The 20,726-nt window shown below is 38.7% G+C and overlaps 1 protein-coding gene across 10 annotated transcripts in view; it reads left to right on the top strand.

The window, feature by feature from the left end:
- The first annotated feature begins 1,379 nt into the window (after positions 1-1,379).
- The window catches only part of PJA2 (praja ring finger ubiquitin ligase 2), a 55,870-nt gene continuing 36,523 nt past the window's right edge, over positions 1,380-20,726 (top strand). For 2 of the 10 annotated variants that reach the window (XM_081941313.1, XM_081941320.1), the window contains exons 1-4: positions 1,418-1,492; positions 11,045-11,157; positions 14,892-15,092; positions 17,678-18,725. In XM_081941313.1, coding sequence (XP_081797439.1) covers positions 11,115-11,157; positions 14,892-15,092; positions 17,678-18,725 — 1,292 coding nt within the window. In that variant the 5' untranslated portion in view covers positions 1,418-1,492; positions 11,045-11,114. Of the gene's footprint in view, positions 1,493-2,083; positions 2,149-11,044; positions 11,158-14,891; positions 15,093-17,677; positions 18,726-20,726 lie in introns of those variants that run through there. The other 8 variants (XM_081941317.1, XM_081941311.1, XM_081941314.1 and 5 more) reach the window with 7 other exon arrangements.

Below are 20,726 nucleotides of genomic sequence, written 5' to 3'. Positions count from 1 at the left end.
TAGAAACATCAGGGTGATACTTGTTTTTCCATGATGTGGTGAATTGATCAGCTTTCTAATTGCCATTATTTAATACTAGAAGAAAAATGCCTTTCAACCTTCTATGTATTTTATACTTTCAAAGCCACAGTGTCTATTTCAGATGTCCTAGTTACAGGCAGAAAATTAATCTGTATAAAGTGATTCTTCCTGACTATGCACTCTTACTATAAGCAAAATTCAACCACTGACATGTAAAGCTGCCTGATTTTGAAATTAAGACTTATTTGATCACTGACACATTTAAATAAAAATCACCATGCACAAACTACATGAAAACATATTCATGTGTACTGGACACCTTAAAAACTTGGATGAAATTACCTTGCTGTTAGAAAAAAAAATCACGAGTTAGAACTTTTAAGTTATGCGACTTCTATTTTTGACATTATTTGGGACTTAAATCTAGAGGACTGTTTAGGCTGATAGTTGCATAACATTGTATGTATTCCTCATTATACAACAGGATGTGGAAATTATCAAGACATTAAACATCTGGGGCATGACGGGTGGAGACTGGCCAAAATATTCAAGAATAATCTACGCCTGATTTGTAGCCGTGGATTCCGGTGATATGCCTTTTGTATAAAGATTTGTTTCCGCTGATTTGACACGAGGAAAAACTCCTGACTGAGTCCCGGGAGAATTTGCTGCTGGAAAGTGAAAACTCCATTGGTCAATATGGCCTGATTGAGAACACCGAGGGGAAAGAAGGCAGCGCTCCCCAAATACCTGAGAAAGAACCACACAGATCGAGTACAACATGTTCTTTATCTCCCAGAGAGCTGGCCACGGAATAGTGGGTTTTTTTAAAAAAACTATTAATATTTATAAGAAGGCGGACTCAGATTGGATATCAAGGCAAACTTCCTAATGCGGAACTTGACAGTGGAGCCTTAGGCAGCTGGAGGGTTTTCCAATGCAGGACAGCGGGCTCTCTTTTAAACTGTATTCCTGCATTTCGCAGGGACTGGCCAAAATGGCCCCTTTCGATTCTGCGATTCTGGCTGAGATGACAGCAAAAGCAGCCCATCTTCTCTAGGCGTCCCGGGGGGCGGGAGGGGGAGGCGAAGAGAGAATTGCGCGCTCTGCCAAGAGGAGAGGACAGAACGTCGCTGTGCATCGCTCCGAATAGGTGGAGTCACAGATGCGGCGACGGCCCGGGAAAGGCGGTGGGGATAGACATCCGCAACCTCCAACACCCCCCCCCCCCCCCAATCCCAGCCCACAGAGAGCCGTGCTGTTCAATCCGTGCAATCTCTGTTTTATGTTCCTCCCCGATTGGCCCCTGTCGGCTAGGTGAGAGCCGGGATTGGTTGGCGTTGCCCAGGCCGCGGGCTGGATTGGCTCGGGTAGCTTTCAGTCCGGAGAACGTCTGTTTGTGTGTGTGTGCGTGTGTGTGTGTTGCGACTGCCGCTGGTGGTGCCCTCTCGGCCTTTGGCTTGGGAAGCGGGTAAGTGGTGGCGTCCGGAGTTTGGCCGCCGAAGGCTGGGCGAGAGACGGGCCGGAGATGCTTGTGTCCATGTGGGGAGTGGGAAGAAGAAGGCGGTGGCGCGGGTTGGTCCTCCGCCTCCTACCTGTCTCGGCGTTGCGGCCTGTGTTGGAGGAGGGAAAGCAGGCCGCGCCTTCCAGGCCGGATCCCCCCTCCCTTCCCCGCCTGATCTTGGTTGCCGCAGTCCGAGGAAGGGTCCGGGTTGGGCTGATGCCCTGGGTTACTCTGAGGCTGATTCTCACGGTCGCTTGAGCTGAGGGGAGGAAGCGGCCGAGGGCGTGTGACAGGGTTGCGCGATACGGCATCCTATTCTGGCAGGAAGGAGAGATGGAGGGTCGGGGTTGGAGGAGCGGGAGAGGTGGGGGTTGCGGACCCGAAGAGCTGAATCTTGAGCTCGCTTCTGGAAAAAAAAAAGGCTTTATTCGGGTCAATGGGAAGATGGGGAGAATGCGGTGGGATGAGGTTCACTTGACAGCTTTGCCAGGCTTGGACTGTTTCCAGGCTGCTTGGGTTGGGAAAGATTGAAGACGTGTTCTCAATTGGTCCGTTTAGGTCGGAACCAAATGAATGGCTCTCTTCCGCATTGAAGTGTTTGCTTTCTGTACACCAGAAACTAGGTAGGCAGGGGGGAATTGTTTTAAGCAGCCTGGAGGGGCCTAAATATGTTTTTCTCTTTTATGCGACTCTTTAATTGGGACAGACATGTATAAAGTATCATTACTGGGGTTTTCCCCCCCATCAGAATGTGTTCTCTGATTTGATACCAAATCAGTCTTATCAAGAGATGGCTAAAACTTTTGGGTAAATAGAAAAAAGGCTGGCCCCATCACATCAAACAGTTCTGAATCACCCCCCTCACACACACACACACACACACACACACACACACACACACACACATCTTGTGCCTGTATATAGGATAGATATTTTTATCCACTTTGGCTTACATCATGTATGCATGTATAATTCATCCTCGGCACCCTTTTCTTGAACTATTACCATCTGGCAGATGATACAGGATAATTAAAAAAAGGACAAACAGCTTCTATCCTAGGGCAGTAACCATATTGAATTCTATGGTATAGTGCAGTGATGGCAAACCTATGGCACGCGTGCCACAGGTGGCACGCGGAGCCATTTGTCAGGGCATGCGAGGTGCTACCCTGTCAGCTGGCCAGCACGCATCTGCGCCCTGGCCAGCTGAGTTCACCCTTTTTTAAAGCCATTTTTTGCCCTCCCTAGGCTCCAGAGGCTTTATAGGAGCCCGGGGAGGGCGAAAACAGCCTCCCCCACCCCCCAGGACACCCTCCGGAGGCGTCAGGGAAGCCTCCGGACAGTCCCTGAAGCCTTCCGAGCGCTTAAAACGACCCTCCGAGCAAACTGAAAGTGACTTCCGGTTTGCTTGGAGGGTCATTTTGAGCGCTCCGAAGACTTCAGGGAAGCCTCCGGGTGGTCCCTGAAGCCTTCGGAGCACTTAAAACGACCCTCCGAGCAAACCGGAAATGACTTCTGGTTTGCTCGGAGAGTCGTTTTGAGCGCTCCAAAAGGCATCAGGGAAGCCTCCGGATGGTCCCTGAAGCCTTCGGAACGCTTAAAAAGACCCTCCGAGCAAACCGGAAATGACAGCCTCTGGAGCCTGGGGAGGACAAAAAAAGCATGTAAAAATGGGGGGGGGAGCCTGTAGTGCGTGCGTGTGCACTGGGGGTTGCACATTGCATTATGAGTGCAGCACGCCTGCACACGATCCCCCTGCGCTCCCCCCACTTATGGCACGTGAGCCAAAAAAGGTTCGCCATCGCTGGTATAGTGCAATATCAATTATATAAAAAATAAAGGATGAATGTTTCTGTTTTTATTTTTATAGTTATAATGTACACTGAAGAAGGCATTTAATTTCGTTGTACCATGTGCAATGTCGACAAAGTAAACTAAACTAAAGATTTACACATTTGAGCAAAATGTACATGGAATGATTCTATTTTTTTAGTCCATATTTCTTCCCTGAATATCATTTTAACTCTTGACCAATCAAAACTAGCTATTAACTAGCATTTCATAGAATATCAGAACATTTATTCTAAGTCTGGCTAAACACTTTCGTTTTCACTCTACCATCAAACTCTTGTGATCCAATATATAAGGTTATGTCCTTTTATAAAAAATGCTTCTAGGTGACAAGCAACTGATGACTTAATGTCATCCACATATCAGAATTGAGGATATTTAAAGCAAGGCACTATCTCAGAAAAGTGCAAGTGACATTCTTTTTTTTTATTTCCTTAGCTGAAAATAAGAAAAAGTACTGAACTTAAATATATGGGTAAAGATTTAGTGTATTGGTTAAAATAAAAATGATAAAGATTGATTGTATTTATATATTCATTTGATTTTGATTGTTCAATACCTTTTAAAAGTTGTACACTTTTAATAAATTAAATGGAAAGTGGGTGCCATGCTAAATCAGGTACTGTTCTTAATTTTTAAAATGTCTAAACTGAAGATGCATTTTCAAATGTTCATTTATAATGTGGCAGAGTTTATTTCTGCATTTAATGCACTCAGAGGAATTGAGGGCTCAAGGGTTATAGACACTGAGCTTGTCACCTGAAAAGCTGACAGTCCAGATTTGAGACCTGAGCGCTGCATGATGGGGTGAGCTCCCATCCTTGTCCCAGCTCCTGCTCCTCTAGCAGTTTGAAAGCATGGAAATGCAAATAGATAAATAGGTACCACCACTTGGGTGGGAAGGTAACAGCATTCAGTGTGCCTCTGTGCGTAGTCATGCTGGACACATGATCACAGAAATGTCTTAGGACAATGCTCGGTCCCTCAGTTAAAACATGGAGATGAGCACTACTCGTTATAGTGAGCACTTCCCCCTAGAGTTGGACATGACTGGATAGAGAAATCTTTACATTTACCTTTTCAGTGAACTTACATTAAATGTTTTAACAGTAAAAACTGGCTATATGATGGACAGTTGATATGGAGTAGGTTTTATGAGGTGAAATATTGTTACATTCTAAGATCTATGCTTACAGTGTTAAACCTATTCTTTTCCCACAGTTAAATGAAGGTTAAATGAAGGTAAGGTCCTCCCAATTCTAAAACTGAGTAGTTAGAGAAAGAAGAACTCATGAGAAATTTTAATGTGAGAGGATGGAGGGAGGCATAGGTCTGTATTGGACCTAATAGCATGTAACATGAATCAATGAAATATTACAAAATGAATTAATAAGGAATGAAAATATCAGAATAAGATGTTATGTACTTCTTATGGTGATTTAAAGTTAAGATGAATGTGTGTGTGTTGTGTACAATATTTTTTACCAAAATAAAAATGTAATTGCCTGGAGGCAGAGCAATGTAATGAATAGTTATCTCAAAATGGCTGATGCTGTAATTATATTTCACTTTTCAGCTGGCAACAGTGAAATATATTGTACACCGTATTTCAGTATCAATGTCCCAATAGTTTTAAGCTATATAAATAAGGTATAAGAGTTTCTTACAATTGGTTACTGATATAAGGAAAACATTATCTTTAAAAAGAACATGAACAGATTCGCAAAATTGTTAATAGATTTTCTTTACAGAAATGCCTCAGAAAGAAAACTTACTTCTAAAGTAAAGTTCTTAAAAATTTACAGATAAAAATGTAGAAAAAAAGGAGTTAGTCATTCATATGTGCTTGAAAGTATGATTTTCCAACTTTTTCAATTCTTTCAGGCTGCAGAATCTGTTAATTATATTTTTGGAACCCCTGATTCAAAGGCAAAGTGCTAATGACAGAAAATTGGCTGTACAATGAAAAATAAAGGGTGATTATAAATTTTGTTTATTGAAAGGATTTATTTAAAAAGTATATTTTTAAGCGAATCCCATGCTGTCGTTTAGCGACGATGGCATAAAGTCACCATTTGCAATTTCCTGCCAACTTCACAATTGACTTTGATTGTAGGAAACCAGTAAAGGTTGCAGCCATGTAATTGCAGGGATATTGCAACAGCCAGAATTTTTGAGGAGCAGACATAAATACCACTCATTCAATACTGTCACAATTTCAAACAATAGCTGAACAAGTGGTCATTAAGCAAGGACCGTCTGTACTTTAAAGCAGGGTGAAAGACTGCCTTTAGACCTAGTAAGATAGAGTTAAAGTAGCTTAGCTCCCATAAAATGGGCAAGGAAGGATCTTCCCTCAAAAACTGCATATTCTGATCAGTGGAGGTAATTCACAATACTTTTAAGATGATATAAATATGAGAATGGGTTGGTCTAAAGTTCCAAGGTTTGAGATTTTTTATTTTTTTAAAAAGTAGAATAGTCCTATCAGTACAGTGAGAATATGGGGGCAGGGGGCATGTGGTGGGCGCACATGCATGCACAGGGGTGAAGCACATGCATGGGAATCGCGTGCCCATTGCATTTTGGGGGTTTGGGCATGTGCACACGCTTTCACACATACACCTATGTGCTTTGGGCACTCACTCCGGAAAAGGTTAGCCATTACTGACCTAGCAGGAGAACTTCCATTAAGACCAGAAAGACATGGAACCTTGGTTAAAGAGTTGGTTCTTCAGAAAGAGAGAATTAGAAATTTGAAGAGCAAAAGACAATGTATAAAATAGTACATGAATGGAAACCAGAAAGCTTTGCAAGGTTAGATAAGCATGGAGAGGTATATTGAAAAGTGTTGGCATAAAATAACAAATCTGTATTACTTTTTAAATCATTTTCTGCCTTTAATTTTCTTTGTCCATTACATCTCATCACCTTTCTGTGCTTTGCATAATATTGTTTATCCTGAAAGGGAATGGTCCGGTAAGAGTTACATGATACAATTAAATTTCCTAGGAGAAACAATACAGGCAAAACATACTTGTTGCAAGCTATTAAAACATGTCCTTTTGCCTTCATTAAAATAAAATAAAAACTCGCAGGAAACAGATCTTAGAACTTTATAGCCACAAGAGTTATTCTTTAACTCTTTTTTTAGTTGTAGTGAGAAGAATGGTTTCTTAGATGTTGGGCTAGGACAGTGGTTCTCAACCTGTGGGTCGGGACCCCTTTGGGGGTCGAACAACCCTTTCACAGGGGTTGCCTAAGACCATCGGAAAACACATATTTTCGATGGTCTTGGGAACTGAGACACCAATTTTATGGTTGGGGGTCACCACAACATGAGGAACTGTATTACAGGGTCGCGGCATTGGGAAGGTTGAGAACCACTGGGCTAGGATCATTTTTCTCCTTTAAGACTGATCATTTTTCTTTTTTAAGACTATCAAAGGTAACTACATCAATATAGTATAGATATATTGCTACAAGAAAGTGTCTCAAGTAATGAATATAGGAACATTTGCAAATGATGATTCTAATGCATATTGTCTATAATAGAAACTATGTATTCCAAATCTTACTACCTGGGTCATCTAGATTCCTGTTAATTCCCAGATAAGGCAAACAAAAACAGTCCATTACTTCCAGGCTTTCAGTGTGATTAGGTCAGTATTTAAGGTCCTGAAGATCAGAAAAGTGTGTAAGTACTAAGAATGTAAGTACTGGGTATTATCAAAATAGGATATTGCCAAATTTAATAGTATGCTATACTATTGATCAATGGCCTATTAAGGTGAAGAGTCTATGTAGATACAAGATTTCTAAGATGTATTGATTAGTTTAGACAGTAATCTTGAAATACTCTGTAGGTATATTGTAACTTGAGTTATCAGACAATTGATATGCTGGGAATTCTATGGTTATATTCACAGTATATCTGTAAACCAGTAGGTTAGGAAATGCTGAATTAGAACACAATCCTCTATCCTGATGCATTCATTGTGAGAACTGCATATAGTTTGAGGGTAAAATTTCAAGCTTTCCCAGCTATCTTTTTAAAAATTAAAATCAGCATTTTTTCAACTAATGCAAAATGCATATTTACAATGAATTTCCTTCTATATTCTGACCAGAGAGATTAAAGCCAGAATATTCTCATTTTTAAAAAAATAAGGATTCATCCTGTTAATCCAAAACTCTATACATGCCACCATAATTTCAGTAAATAAAAGCATTTTAGTTTTGCTATTGTTAAATAACTGGGCCTTTTCAGGTGATGGAAACTTGCTAGCTGCCATTGTATCCCTGGTTTACAAAAGGCATATGAAAGTGGGATTGCAGAGGGAAATTAGTGTAATGTGGAACAATTTTTTCATCCTCCAGTAAAGCACCAACTAATCAGCTGGAAACAAATAGTCTGCTTGCTGATTGTTGTTCATTTACTACAAAAAAAATCTAAGGTATGCTTTTAGTAGCTAAAAGGCCATAAACTAGCAAATCCTAGGGAAGTAAACTAAGAAACTATGCAAAAATCTGTCATATTTTTGGCAAAAAAGAGCAATTCCTTATTTTTCAAGCATAGATCTCATCACTGAATATTAGAGTTACAGTACCATTCCCTCCTCCAAACTTTCAGTCAGCAGAAGGGTGTATGAATTTTGCTATTCTCATTCCGTACTATTCCCATTCTCTAGCTTGCCTTTCTTGGCTCTGTTTCAAATCATTGCAGCCTCTAAGGCGATGAGTAACAAAACATTATAGACTTTACACATCTCAAAGATGTCTCTGGGTGGTACCACATTAAGAGGGAAAACAAGATACATTTAAGGAAGGTTTTACTATAAGCCTGTTTTATTCATGAACTGGAGATAAGAAGGATAGGGGGACATACAGAAAAAAATGCTTTACGGGAGGGGGTGAGCCCACAGAAAAACTAGACTAACCAGAACATTTTTCATATAGTATTTCTACATTTTCTAAACTGAAGTTCTCTTTAATTATATGTGTTATGGCACCAAAATAGGCCTTTGCTTTAAAAGAAATGCCCTCTATTTATGCTGATCCAAGATAGCATGTTAGCTGTAGCATGTAGCCACTAGTTTGCTAATGAGTTTATTGCCCAACTGTTTTAAATAATCCTGAGCCTAATCTTCGAAAACCAGCATATTTGAGTGCCTCAGTATGAAACTCCATGTCCGCTTGACTAGGAATGTGATTGTTCCACTATACAGTCTGGAAAGGGTAGATTTCAAGTATTAAACTATATAGTATTTTTGTCTTCCTACAATTCTCAGTATAAGAAGTACAAGAAATAACAGTCAACATTTTTTGCTTGACTAAAATGTGATTAAACTTATTTTACTAATTTGTATTTTTAAAATACAAATTGTGCTTAATATGAATATCTAGATAACTTGAAGGTTAACATTAATACTTAACATTAATACTTTACATTAGTACCGTGTTTCCCCTAAAATAAGACAGGGTCTTATTTTCTTTTTACCCACAAAATATGGCTTGGGCCTTATTATCAGGGGAGGGATTATTGTTTTGGGGTTGCCAGGTGGCTGCTCTCTTGCGAGTGGGCTCCCAAGAGCCGGGAACAGCCTCAGGGGTGAACGGCCGTGTTGCGCTGTCACAGCAGTGCAGCACAGGAGCCATGAAGTGACCACACTCACAAGCAGCCACCCAGCAAACCCCCTTTCAAGCTGGGCACAGCGCCATTCACTGACCTAGGGGTATCGCCAAGACATGTGAGCGCCTGTTCGCTGCCGCCCAGCTCTCGCGGCTTGGCGCCTTCGAAATGCCAGTGAATGGCGCTCTGCACAGCTGGAGAGGGGGGTTGCGCAAGTGACAGTTCTGCTCCCACTCGTGCGCCTCCCAGCCTCAGGATGCCCTGGCCCAGCTCTCCCCGCAGAGCCAGAGCACTTCCGCTGCTGCTGCTGCCGCCGCCACTATCCCAGCATGGCTTTTTCGGCGGCTTCCAAACCGATTCTTCTGGCAGTGGCCACTCTGGGCATACATTCTATAGTTGTACGCTTTTGGGGTACACTCTGCCGGCAGCTGGTCCACAACCATAGAGCGTATGCCCAGAGCCCAGTGTACACTCTGGGAGTATGCTCTGCCGGCAGCTGACCCACAACCATAGGGCGTACACCAGTGAATGGCGATATGCCTGGCTGGAAAGGGGATTTGCCAGGTGACTGCTCGTGAGTGTGGTCGCTCCATGACTGCTGTGCTGCACTGCTGCAACAGTTCAACACAGCTGTTCGCCCCTGAGGCTGTGCCCGGCTGTTTGGGAGCCCGCTCGCAAGAGAGCCACCTGGCAACTCCCCTCTGCAGCTGGGCACAGAGCCGCTCACCAACTTACAGTATCCCGAAGGCGCCAAGCAACGTGATCACCTTCACCCCCCCGGTTCCCGCGGCTTGGGATATCTTCGGGATACCGCTAGGTTGGTGAGCGGCACTCTGCCTAGACGGAGATGGGGGGTTGTCCAGGGGGCTTATTTGCGGGGGAGGGCTTATATTTTTGCTCACCAGAAAAATGTGGCAAGGCCTTAGTTTCAGGACAGGTCGTATTTTTGGGCAAACACGGTACTTAATATTAATACTTAATATTCCTGTGCAGTATTCATTTGATAGTTTATGTTGAGCTTATTCCATTGTCATCACAATAAAGTTGATTTACTATTATTTATTTATTAAGTAATTTTATAGTGCAGACCCCGGTGTGCACATATATCACGCTCCTGTGGAAGCTGCATTGACTGCCGATTTTCTTCTGAGTGCAATTCAAGGTGCTGGTTGTCACCCTTAAAGCCCTTCATGGCTTGGGACAAGGTTATCTGAGAGACTGTCTCTTGCTGGTCACATCTACCCCACCCATTGGAGTGGGGAGGCAGCAAATGTTGCGGGTCCCATCCCCAAGGGAGATACACCTGGTGGACCCAGAAGAAGAGCCTTCTCCATGGTGGCCCCACCTCTCTGGAACATCATTCAACCAGAGATCAGAACGGCCCCCATTCTAATACTCTTCTGGAAAGTGCTGAAGATTTGGTTCTGACAGCGGGCCCGAGGAACCCAGAGTGGGATGGAACCCATTAAATGGCTCATATGATCTGCTGTTGCCAGAGGGGGGTGTGTGATTTTATTATACTAATGTATTTGATTCTTTTTATTAGTTTTATTGTTTTAAATGTGGTTTTATATTCTGTAAGCCTCTTTGAGTCGCCATGGGCGAATAGGTGGCAATATAAATTAAATAAATAAAAATGATTGCGCATATAAATAATATAATTTAATTTATCATTTACCTTGTAGAACAACGTACTTTGTTAAATATTCAGTTTACAACCCAAGTCATTGCATTCTTTAGGAATGGATGTTATTAAACTATGGGCAATAAGTCCATACATTTTAGAACCAAATAAATTGAATTTCATATGGATGGTTCTATCATCGTTGGAAATATTCTGATGAAATACTTACCATTCGGGCTACCTATATGGTCAGTATTTTTTTCAATTTCTGTAGAAGACAATAACCTTATTAAAAGCAATGGGAAACTTAATTGCACTGTACCATTTCTTTTAGGCACTTTTTAAAATAAAAGGTACTTTTAAACTTGGCTTAAAAGGTGCTAATTAAAGTCATGTGATTGGCATCATACAGGTTTCATGGACAAATAAAATGATAGATCAAATGGACAGACAGATGGCAGAAAGAGACATACTGAGGAAATATGGCTCAGACTGAAGTACTTTCTTACAGGACCCTGATGAATTGTAGGTATTCTGAAATAATCAGACTTTGATGAAAATATACATGGAACTCAGGAACAACTTTCTACATATAAAGGACAGTTCAGATGTTGCAGAGAAAATTATTGAAAATACATCATGAGTTTACATAGATTTTGTCTTGAGAGGAATCTTTTGTCTTGAGAGGAATCTTTCTTTCTCTATTCTTTGGCTATCTTTGGTTAATGTTAAATCAAAGTTCAGAAAACCTCTTTAGCGGCAGTCTATGGACAATCTTGTTCAGAGATGCAATGGATTGGCAGTAATCCTAGAACCCAGATTTGGCATTGTGATGTAAATCAAGTTGTAGAAAAGATAATGATTGCAAATTAAGTATGAGCATGAAATGTGCCTTGATAAGCATTGGGCATTTGAACTGTTCAATTTACCTAAACCTATAAAATCAGTTTATACATCATAAATTGTTAACTTATTGGACAGGTGGGATCTAAATGTTGTTACTCAAAGTATATTTTTGTTTCAGTTGTAATTCCATATTCCACTACTCTATTTGTAATGTAAAGTGGATTGTGTGGACAGAAATCAAAGTATATTAAGCAAATGTTGGCAAGGTTTTATGTTACGTTTATGTTTTGTTGGCAATGTTTTACAGTACTTCAGTTGAAATCAGTAAGATTTACTTTTGATAGAAATATATATGTAATGGCATTATAGGACTATACTAAGTGAACAGACATGTATACACATTTTTATTTGGTTGAATATAAATCCAATATATAATATATTGAATTATAGATGAAGAAATCATATTACTAGCATTAACATGATGCAGATTAAATATAATAGATTAAAATTGTATAGTCAAAGCGAATATGCTTATTACATTTTTTCATTCAACTAGCAAGATTATATTTAGACTTCATCTTAATATGTAGCTGGACACATTTGCTAGTTGCGACTCTGTTATTTTCCTTTGAAACAAATGTAATTTTCCTACAGAGAAGATACAGGTACTCCTATAGAAATTTTCAATGTCCTGCCCAAAGTTTCATATCACAGAGTTTATTCTCATTTCAACGATAAAAGGTGAAAGAATTAGAAAAATTATGAATTAAATTTTCATTCAGATGTGATAGACAGGGGTGTCAAACTCACGGCCCATGGGCCGGATGCGTCATGTGCTGGTCCCGCCCCCGCCCGGTTTAGTGAAGAAGTCTTGATATGTAATGTGACATCGCCATGACACGAGTTTAACACCCCTGTGAGAGACTATCCAATCCAATTTGGAGTAGGTATAACTTCATACAAACAATGTGAATTTGAAAGAACGATAACTTGCAGAAGGAACTGAATACTGAAATAATAAATATATTTATTTGTGGTGATCTTCCTGTGTTCTACGTGTGTTTCATTACACACAGTTCCCCCTCCCCAATTCTTAATTTTAGAATTATTATTGAAATGTTGAAGAAGAGTTAACTTCTTCCAGTCTTGATGTCAGATATCAGTTAAGAAGTTCTGAAGCTTTATAAGGCAATTAGCCTCATCCTCTGTATCTCAGAGTTTTGATGCACCTGCTGAAGACTGGAATACAATTTTAGTTTTAAATTATAATGTATATAATGATACTCAAATATTTTAAAGTGAAATCAACCTATAAATTTAATTTTTCAAGATAAACATACTCATATTTCATCTTTTGAACCCTATTTTTTTAGTGGACTTGCTGGGTTTTGTGGATGTTTTATAGATGCTATTACAAATGTTTACCATTAGAATGCCTATAGTATGCAAAAATATTTTTATGGTGGAAATGGTGAAAACTGGTAAAATACCAGTTTTAAGAGACATTATAATGAAGCTAAAAGATAAGTAACTGGCATGGTGATTATAGTAATAAATTATGACTAGAGAAGATCACATTCATATCTAGTTATAGAGTTTCAATGATGTCTTGAGAAATATTATTTCCCAATCCAACATATTTTACAAGATTATTTCTAAAAACAAACCCAGTGGAAATACTATAGAGGTTATACCCCTGGTCTCCTGAAGGAAAAATGGTCTATACATATACAAATAAGGTTCCAAATATAAAGAAAGACAGTTGCTGACCTTCAGAATACAAAACAGTTTTAAACTTTATTTATTTATTTAGTCAGGTTCTTTTCCATTATTCCAAATATAGTCATGGAACATTTTGAGAAATTAAGGGATTTTTCCTGCCAAAAGATAGCTGAACATTTTGAGGAACATGAGCAAAACCTTTCATTAAATATTTTGTCTAAGATGATTTGTATATTAAATTTTATTTAATATACACTATGAAAATGTTTAAGTCACTGTATAGTATCACAAAATGGTAAGTCTTCAACAAAGTGGGCATTACCAAAGTCAGTTTTATAACAATATTGAAAATCTTCTATGATATTACAAACCAATTCTAAGCCATTACTAATTGAGACAGATATAAACTACATAAATAAATTAAATGTATGCTTAGTATCTGCCTGGTATGGATTTGTTTCCAATTTTGCTTATACAAAATAATTCACTTATCTAGTTCAGTTTGGAATGCTTGTATATCTGCTCACTTGCTATGTCCCCAACTTTCAGGTCTCTTCATTTTATTTCCCATAGCCCCCAGATTTATAAGGAGACATACATACACGCACACACTTTCTTTACTTCCCCATTTCTCCCTTTTATTTTATAAAGTCTAATATGGTTAAGGCTAGAAGACATTGCAATAGCCTCTAGCTGAGTCATTCTTTTTCTAATGGAAGATTGCTTAGTACTAAGAGAACTAATTAGAATTTGAAAGGTGAAAAGTGATTTGTTTGACAGTTCTTACTCTGCTTTCTGCTCCACTAAATTTAAAAAAGCATACTTTATAGTATACATTAAAATATTAAAAATTATAAATCCTTTACATTGTGCCAAGGATGTTCACAAATATGCGTTTGTGAACATTCACAAATGAACGTTTGTGACGTTCACAAATATTAATCAGTGGAACAGCTTGCCTCCAGAAGTTGTGAATGCCCCAACACTGGAAGTCTTTAAGAAGATGTTAGATAGCCATTTGTCTGAAACAGTATAGGGTTTCCTGCCTAGGCAGGGGGTTGGACTAGAAGACCTCCAAGGTCCCTTCCAACTCTGCTATTGTATTGTATTGTATTATTGTATGCTATACATAATGGGTGTCAAACCCAAGGCCCGGGGCCCGGATTCGGCCAGCGGGGATGCTTAGATCAACCCCGGGGGGCTGCCCTGGAAACAGCAAAGGACTGGCTGATGGTGTCTCTGCCAGTGAAAATGGAACTCACGAGGGCTGTGGGCAGCCCTCCCAAGCTCTGTTTTTGCTGGCAGAGGGTTGCAGGAAGCAGTTGCAGGCAAAAATGGAGCTTGGGAGCCCGTTTTTGTTGGCAGAGTGCTCAGACCACCTGGAGTGATATTGAGCTGGCCATGCCCACCCTGGCGATGCCCATCCTGCCTCCCGAGGTGAAACATAGCCCTGCTGTGGCCCTCAATGAAATAGAGTTTGACACCCCTGATATACATGAGTCCTGTATTACTGTCACTAGAATAATTGTATTGATTGATTCTTTGCTTTCATGCTACTTGATATTCTTTTGTTAGCATTTATATTTATACCACAAATACGTTTAGTATTAAAATTAAAATTAAATTAATTAAAACTATATTATATTTAGAATTACATTTTCCTCCTTTCCCCTCTCCCCCCTCTCTTGCAGTGATGGGTCAGGAAGCTGGAAAACCCACATGGCCAAAACCAGCAGGAGGCTATCAAACTATTACAGGGAGAAGATATGGAAGAAGACATGCCTATGTCAGTTTTAGACCATCTCTGATGAATCAAGAAAGATATTCAAACCAACACACAGAAGAATGTGAAGGATTAGAACTAGACAGTGTTCTAAAAGAAAATTTATTGTGTGTGTGTCACATAATTACAAATTATTATTATTTGATTCAGAGAAAACTTTCTACTTTGGGCAAACATTGTACAAAAAGCTAGGATGTTGTGAATTTAACATAATTTGGATATATCATATTGATTTTTTTAAATCTATAACATATATCTGAACCTTATTTGAATAATATGTAGTTATTATGTGTAATCCAAGTCTGCTCCCAGGTTTGCATTATTTATTTTTAAGTCAGCCTGACTTATATAAAATAGATGATAAAAGTAGGTTACAGGGCTCATTTTCTTTTGTTATACATTCAAAGATCATATCTTTGAATATTAATATTTTGGGGTATTCATAGTTATGCTATTATCTACCATACTTGTAATTTCTAATTCATTATTATTTTTCGGGTTGCTTTAATTGGTATAGTTTGCCTTTCAAAATTATTAACATTATATGATTGGTTCTTTCTATTTTGAATACTATCAAATTTCTGTGATTGTTTTTGCTAAATCTGCTTGCATTTTAAATTTCTAAAAACTATTAGAAGTTTTCTTCAATCAAATTGTACAAAATAGTATCCCTCAATTATTTTACTGCAGACATAGAGGCAATATTACATAGGATGCCCTTCTATTTATTTAACACATTTACATAATATTATTTTACCAAAACTGATTCACAACACACAGAATGTGAATTTCAATAAAGGCTATTATGTGTACCATTAGAATAGTTATTAGAAGTAAATATCAGTAATTAAATATCTCAAATTTCATCATTTTTTTCTAAATGAGAAACATTAAAGAGGAAATTTGATAAAGGGAACGAGGAAGCAAATCTAGAATCCAATAAAATCAGTCAATGAAACATCTGTTCACAAAGTAGTGACACTACTTGTACCATGTTAAATGAAATACTATATATTTGGGGTGATTCTGTTTATTAATGATAAAATACCCTATTCCTAATCTATAAGAAAATTATTTTTTCTAGTGGGCAATTGCATAAGATTTTCAAAACAAGATTGTTCATAATGAAGGCAGCAAATTAATACTGTATAATGATTTGGAAGTATTATATAGCATGCTACAACTAATTATATAATTGCATTGTTTAAATGCATAGTCTGATTCAGCCATAGAGAGAACTCAAAATGCTGGTTCACTGTGAATAGTTAAGCATGGTAGTGAATGCTCGTTTATTGCTAGCATCTGCTCTTTATGCCTCTTGTTTTTTAAATCTTTATCCTTATTTATGGATGGATTGATTTGTTTGCTATCCATCTCATCTTGAGGTGACTCTAATTTCTTTAGTGCTACATCTACAAAGTCATTTGTTCTACAATTCTATTATAGCAGCTATGGCGAACCTTTTTTGGCTCGCGTGCCACAAGTGGGGGGAGCGCGGGGGGTCGTGTGCGGGTGTGCCGCACCCATAATGCAACACGCAATCCCCCAGTGCGCATGCGCGGACAAAGCGCCCCCCCCCATTTTTACATGATTTTTTTGCCCTCCCCAGGCTCCAGAGGCTTTATAGGAGCCTGGGGAGGGCGAAAAGAGCCTCCCCCACCCCGCCCGAGGCCCTTCGGAGGCTTCAGGGACCGTCCAGAGGCTTCCCTGAAGCCTTCGGAACGCTTAAAACCACCCTCCGAGCAAACCAGAAGTGACTTCCGGGTTGCTCAGAGGGTCGTTTTAAGCGTTCCGAAGGCTTTGGGGACCATCCGGAGGCTTCCCTGACGCGTTTAGAGCGCTTAAAACCACCCTCCGAGCAAACCGGAAGTCACTTCCGTTTTGCTCGGAGGGTCGTTTTAAGCGTTCCGAAGACTTCAGGGAAGCCTCCGGACGGTCCCTGTAGCCTCCGGGGGGGCGGGGGAGGCTATTTTCGCCCTCCCCAGGCTTCTATAAAGCCTCTGGAGCCTGGGGAAGGCGAAAAATAGCTTTTAAAAAGGTGAACTCAGCTGGCCAGCGCGCGCATGCGCGCTGGCCAGCTGACGGCAGCGCCTCACGTGCCCTGACAAATGGCTCCTCGTGCCACTTGTGGCACGCGTGCCATAGGTTCGCCATCACTGTATTATAGTTTGTTGAGCAAGTTAACAAGCTGAACATTCTTGTTTTTATGTATCCCTGAAGAAAATGGAGGGAAGATCCCTGATTTGCTTAGTGATTTTTGCTGGTAAGATATGTTTAATTGAACAGTGGAACTGTATCCACCAGTGTGCTTGATTATTCACAACAAATCAAGAGTTTTTTCAAATTATTTTTCCATTGGAATCATGCCAATAAATGGCATATTAGTAACTTTATTGATGTAGTACTGAAAGATGAGGTAGAGTTGCAAATTGTTGCAAATATATTTTCTTCTAAAAATGAGAAATATCTTAGATTTTGATATCTAGCCACTTTTTCTAAATGACTTACTGTATATATTCATTATGTTCTGATAATTTATACTTGAGCCTATTCCACTTTGCTAGTTTGTTTAAAAAACAGCTGTAGATTGATACAATATCTTTAATTACTGATTTTAACATGTCTGTTTTACTTTATAATCCAATAACTGGTCTTATCCTTTCAATGTATCTTTCTTTATAATTCTATATAAAGGTTCCAGTCCACACGTTCCCGTATGTTCTCCATTGGTAGATGCACCATTATTACCAAATATTAGATCCGAAGAACCTGCTTGTGAAGCTGATTCTAGCCACGCTATCAACATAGATACTTCCATGTTTTCTCCAACGTGCTACAGTTTGTGTGATCACCAAAATGTTGCCAACAATGAGAATTCTAATGACAACGTGGAGTCTACTTCTGAAGAGTGCAATAATCTTCATGGCCAGAATGGAATAGCCTTTGTAAACATTGACTCTTATGAACCAGACAGCAGTGATGGAGAGGAAGATGGTTTCCAAAGTGCTATCACATTAGCTAAAGAAGAAACAGGACTATTTCAAGAAAAACTGGACAATATGCTTTCTAGGTTAGAAAAAGATATGGACTCCTTCAGTGATCTGCAGTCACATCTGCCTAGTTTCAGTCATAATACCATAAGTAAAAGTTTTGAAGATCTTAGACTAGTGCCTTTTAGAAGACTTTCTAGCATAGAATCAGATACTGTTTATCAAAATAAGTCACTTTCGAAAATATCTAATGAAGAAACTTTAGCAAAAAGTAACCTTATTTCTACTTATGATTTAGAACAGAAAAACAGTACAGCTGAGCCTACAATTAGGACACATGTAGGAATTTGTAATGCACTGAGTACTACAAGCATGAAGATGGACCAAGAGAATTCAGCTGAATTGGTAGTAAGACCCAAAGTTAGAAAACAGAATCCTGTTAGCGAGATTGATAAAAAACAGTCTGTAATGAATGAAGAGGAAGAAAAGAGAAGTGGTAAAATGTGGACTGATAATGTGGATGATCAGCAATGCAATGCTGAAATTATCTCAAAGCATAGTAAAGAAAAAAAATCTAATATCATTTTTGACCCCAAAGAGTATGAATTGGCTGAAAAGAAATTAAAAAATGAACCAAGGAAACACAATATAAGTCTTCAAGAAAAAAGTAAAATAGATGATAGTGCTTTTTGGGATGAATTTGAAGATTGTGGCATAAATCTATCTAGTTCCAACAAAGATGAAGATGACAGGTAAGTTTTTAAAAGAAGTTTAATTTTACATTTTCCAAATATTTGATCACTTAGTTAATATGTGTACATTTAAAATTGACTAAAAAATTCCTGAATTCTCAATGTTGCAGTGTTATAATTCCTTTTCAGATATCATAGTGATATCTGAACAAAGTATTTCTTCCAATTGTGTGTTGTACTTACAACTTGCTGGATCAGGCACTGTACCTTTAAATGCCACATTCTCCACGGTATCAATGGGACAGTCCATGATGGGTTATTCTAGCCTGCTAGCTCGTTGACTGAATTGAAATGCGCCTCCTTGGTAATGGTCCTCAATCTTTCAATTCAGTCTCGGCTCACAGGACTGTTTTTTATGAGCTCCAAGCTCAGATAAGTGTGATTTCTCTCCTTTTTCATGGTGATGAGGCTCTGAAAGTCCATTTAAAGCACCTGAAGCGCCAAACGCTCGGGTCTACTTGCTCCTCCTCCTTGACTCCTAGAAGCACGTTATAAATTTTAGTTTCAGCTAAATATATTCATCTACTTTTTTCTATCAATAAGCAAATAAATGTTTTGAGAAACTATACAAAAATGTGGTTTGCAGTACTTTTGTTTTTGGAAATAAATTTATTTTACCAAGAAGAATACTTCAGTGACTTCTACAGCAACATGGCTTGGATCCCAAATCATCTAACTGGAATAGAAAAATACTCAAATGTGTTCAGAGGAATCCCATCAAAATCCTTACAATCCTATGTTCCTGTACAAGTTAATATGGCTAGTTTTTAAGATTATGGCCAATCCATTAGTCCTTCGTAATGATTTTTGAGGGAAGAAGTAAGAAGATGACTGTTACATAAGAATTCCGCTGAATGATCTCTCAATGAACATTGAGACAAAGAAATAGCATAAATGTACTTAATTTTTTCTTCAGTGATATTGTCTAATCATCCTAAGAGCATTTAACAATTTTATAAGATATTATTGGCATCTCATAGAAAGTTGCCTATGTGTAGTACTGTGTCTGTAGTTAGTAAAAAAAAAAGAGCAATGAAGAACTGAAAAGTGATTAAATACATAGGTAATATCCCATTTCTTACGATCAAAGAGAGTTTTCCTCTTAATTCTCAGACCTTCAAAAGTTGGTCCAAAGGGTTGGGAAACCCTCCAGAGCAAGTACAAGGTAAACAATTGCCACCCCTTCAATTAATTAGTTTTATGCTTCAAGACTTTCCGTTGTGTTCTATTTGTTTTGAACTGCACAAATGCAGTGTTAATGCACTTCTTAGGTTTGATTAAGCTGAAGATTATACAAAATTATACAACCTGGTGACGTATAGTTGGGGTAGCACTAATATGTTCAAACTGAAATGTTCCATCTGCCAAAACTACTACTGAAACTTAAGTTGCAGAGAAGGTTCATCATACATAATCACTATTAAAGGATTATGATACTTCCTAATAAATTAGGAAGATTGGGGGTGTGTGTGAATGGAATTTATCAGAGCTTACAATGTTTTTTCTGAATATTTGAAAGCATTTGCTTTTCACTATATCTCTATCAAATATTATGAATCTGCCAGAAATGTTCCTCCTTTAAATCTTTGTTGAAGAATTGAGAAATGCTCAGTTTGCTTTGTACCTTGAACCTGACTTCCAAAGAAAGAAACTTTAACCTAAGATTACATTACTCCAACCTTTCTCCCAGGTGATTGCCTTGCTTTCCTTGGGGGTGAGGAATATCCCATTGTGTACAGTTGGGGGTCTCTTGAAGATGAAACATACCTTCAAATAAAGAATACAATTTTTGGAACCCTAAGATGGCTGAGGAATTTTGGAAGTCTCAAACTGATTTAGATTTGTTTGTACAGTGTAAGCCTAAAGTAAGGCTTCAGTAGATTTGGAACACAAACAAAATATTATGTCTAAATTGTGTCTATCATTTTAGTATTTAAATGGGAAGGCTTTCGTTTCATAGTTTTAGGATGGTAAAAGTATTTTATAGTAAAAATATTACCT

The sequence above is a fragment of the Natrix helvetica genome (genome assembly GCF_964273705.1).
Source record: "Natrix helvetica genome assembly, chromosome: 2".
NCBI classification, from domain to species: Eukaryota; Metazoa; Chordata; class Lepidosauria; order Squamata; family Natricidae; genus Natrix; species Natrix helvetica.
The sequence above is the reverse complement of the archived record's forward strand: the minus strand, read 5'-3'. Positions and strand labels throughout refer to the sequence as shown.